Source organism: Bactrocera dorsalis, chromosome 2, assembly GCF_023373825.1.
Source record: "Bactrocera dorsalis isolate Fly_Bdor chromosome 2, ASM2337382v1, whole genome shotgun sequence".
Taxonomy (NCBI): Eukaryota; Metazoa; Arthropoda; class Insecta; order Diptera; family Tephritidae; genus Bactrocera; species Bactrocera dorsalis.
The window spans coordinates 60,847,882-60,851,094 of NC_064304.1; the positions used below are offsets into that span (position 1 = coordinate 60,847,882).

At 38.6% G+C, this 3,213-nt stretch overlaps 1 protein-coding gene across 1 annotated transcript; it reads right to left on the minus strand.

Annotated features, from left to right (window-relative positions):
• Window positions 1-545: 545 nt before the first annotated feature.
• On the minus strand, window positions 546-2,656 carry LOC125776126 (keratin, type I cytoskeletal 9-like). Its single transcript, XM_049447005.1, has 2 exons — window positions 2,129-2,656; window positions 546-923 (listed from the first exon to the last, which is right to left on the minus strand). The coding sequence occupies exons 1-2, from the start codon at window positions 2,654-2,656 to the stop codon at window positions 546-548; spliced, it is 906 nt and encodes a 301-aa protein (XP_049302962.1).
• Between the last annotated feature and the right edge of the window lie 557 nt (window positions 2,657-3,213).

Genomic DNA, 3,213 nt, shown 5'->3' on the forward strand with positions numbered 1-3,213 from the left:
TGGAATTGTTTATGGTTGAAATTTTTGTTGGTGTGGTGGTTACAGAGGATACCTCTTTTGTAGGTTGAAGCACATGTGCAAAGCTAGCATTGAGGGAAGGGAGGGAAGTATTTTCTCTATACTTTTTGAGGGCTTCGTGCATACTGCATTTTTCTAGTGTCTTTATTTTTAAAATTTCTTTGGTTTGCATATAATTTGGACACGTATAGTCAGTAGAGCGATGCTCGCCAGAACAATTCGCACACATAACTCGGATGCAGTCATTATCGTGTGGAGAAGGAAAATTGCAAATTTCGCATGTTGGGGAGCCTTTACAATGTTTTTGCGTATGACCCAATTTCTGACATGACCTGCAGCGCATTGGATTAGACACGTACGGTCGCACAGAGGTCATCCTCCATGCGATGTTTATTTTGTTTGGAAGTGAATAACTGTTGAATGATATTAGCATAACACCAGTAGGCTTTATAATACCTTCAACTTTGCGAGTGAACTTATAAACCGCGGAAACTTCGTAAGAACTCAGTCCTTCTATTATTTCGCTTTCACACATCGTTTAAAAACGGTGCAAAAATGGTGCCTTTGTTACAATTAAGATGTTGATGATAGCTAGCGCTAAGACTTTTCGTTTTTATAAACTTTTCTGCTACTTGCTTATTTTTCACTAGCAGTAATAGGCTGCCGTCGCGTAATTCACTAATTTTGTTTATATCTTTGCTCACGGTAAGTAAGGCATTGTAAACACGAAAACAATAAACCTTCGAAAGGGGTGTAGTATTCTCATCGGATTTAATCACAATATACTTTGGGTCATCACTTTTTATTGGCGGTAAATCAGGAAAAGCATCTTGCAGTTTTTGATACGATTTTTTACGTTTTGGTTGGAGACCTTGGGACAGCGCAGCAAACCTGTTGTCCCCGAACTGGAAGCCCACCGGGCTAGGAGAAAAACTATAATACACTTATATAAGTATTGGATTATATTTCTCACTTAAAATAAGTATTAATCGCGTTACTTAAGTAAGCAGACCGGGATGCAAAAAAACACCAAAAGAGAGCTATATGAATAGCTGTAAGCTTAGAGAAAGACGCTAACTCAACTGCTCAGTACGAGGTTTAAAGGCTAGCCACTGAAAAACGCTACCCCCTTCCTTCCTTTTCCTTCCTTATCGGCAAAATGTGTGCACAGTCAAAAACGTGGTAAAAACGCAGAAATCAGCCATCTTTGCTTTGTTTTCATTTGAACAATGTTGCCATTGCTCAATACGCATATATAGTTTTGAGCCCATCTTTGTTTTCAATTACAATTTTTTACAATATAAAATATCAAAACTGAAAACAAACTATTAAAAATAGTTTATATATTTATAAATAATAGCATTCGACTCTGATTTTGAATTATTTTAAGAAAATTTCAAACATATTAAACAGATTGAATTATAAAAGTTGATAATTACTGCAGTATATCGATATTGGCAACCCTGCGTTGTGAGAGAGCAATCAGCTGCGACGTTTGCGACGGCAAAAATCCAAATGTCACGGATTCTCACGTCATCGTCACGTCAGAGAGAAGGGAGTAGCGTTTTTCACTGTTCAGTTACATTGCGCGCCCATAAGATAGGTCGACCCACGATTCTGCGTTGTTCACTGTCTAGCCTATTAGTCGGTGACTGCTAATTGCGTTTATTTTGGGTGTTCAATAGTAGAAACATATAATATCTCAGATAATCATTATAAACAAAAGACGATTGTCCTTGCAATTGCAGCTTCTACTTATTTTAGACATGTATGTAAGGGTGGATTCGTGTTTATTTTAAAAAGGTTTATTAGTCGATTTAATTTTTGTTCGTCCTCGAACGACGTGCACCATTTTTTCATGAACTCGGCAACACGGTCCTTCGTGTTCGCCTACTTTTTCGACATCATACCTACCATGATTCAATTTCTTAACAATTTTGTACGGTCCTAAAAACTTTCTCTTAACCTTTAATGCGGGACCATATTGTGTACGCTTTATAGCTACTAACTCATTTTCTTCATACCTTTGTTCGGCTTTTCTTGTTGCATTAAAATTTTTTCGATTTTCTTCCTGTATTATTTTAATATTTTTCCTAGCCATCTCTCTAACCTGGTCACGTTCTGTTTCTAGCTCTTTGATTACCTCATTTTCAATATACTCACTCAAGTCTATCTGATTTTCTACACGCATGTCCAGCCCTGTTAACAGCTTAAATGGGGACACCTTTGCGCTATGTGAGCGATCTGATGAAGGTTGCGGACAATTATCAAACCCATCCCCACCAAAATTATTATTTTTTGGAAAGCTACTACCCTCACTACTGCCGCCGCCAAAACCACCATTGTTCATTCCCCTATTTGATGACATCCCACTGTAACCACATTGATTACCTCCTGTCATACCCATATAATTGTTGCTCTGTTGCATGCCACCGTAGTCATCGTTCATGCCACCTGCTTGTGGTATACCACCAAAGCCACCACCATCATTATTCATGTTCATATCCCCACCCCGTTGCATTAATGACATCATATTTCCACTACCACTACTTCCACCTTGATTCCAATCATTCGGTGCATTTACGCCCCAAGAGCCTAAACTCCCACCATCTCCACTTCCACCACCATTCGGTCCCATAGATTGTCCTCCATAATTATTTATGCGTCCGCCACCGCCGCAACTACCTCATAATCTCCCTCTACTGTAGACAGGTGATGAGTTGTTTCTACCCCTCACCAACAGACCCAATAAATCGGCCAAAGCCCTTTCGTTTGATTTATAACTGTTTATCAATTCCTGAATAACTACGTCGTCACTATATTCCCCTGCACACAAACATAACTCCTGAAATTCTTTTAATAACTCTATTCTTTTTTCTTTGCGTCTTTCTTCCACCTCTTGTTCAACATTACTCCTCTCTATAAATTCTGCACCTTCTGGCTTTATATTAATATTGACTTTATCTAGTACTGATGTGCCTATGAATACTGAGTATGGAAGAGCGGTTTCGCTGGTGTTGTAAGAATTTCAAGACATCAACCTCCAATTCTGTGACAAAACTACCTTATGTTGAAAATTCTTTGGCGCACGCGCCATATAAAGTGCGCTTATCGTCGACCACTTCACCATAAAATTTAATTTTTTTGAAAACATCGCTCCGTATTCAACACAAACAACACCCAGTATCAACTAAT

What these genes read in the sequence shown, in the direction of transcription:
- LOC125776126 (XM_049447005.1), bottom strand. Translation starts at nt 2,656, where the DNA reads ATGGGACCGAATGGTGGTGGAAGTGGAGATGGTGGGAGTTTAGGCTCT. An exon ending in TAGAAACAGAACGTGACCAG is followed by an intron (nt 924 to 2,128) that starts GTTAGAGAGATG and finishes GTGGGCTTCCAG; the next exon opens with TTCGGGGACAACAGGTTTGC.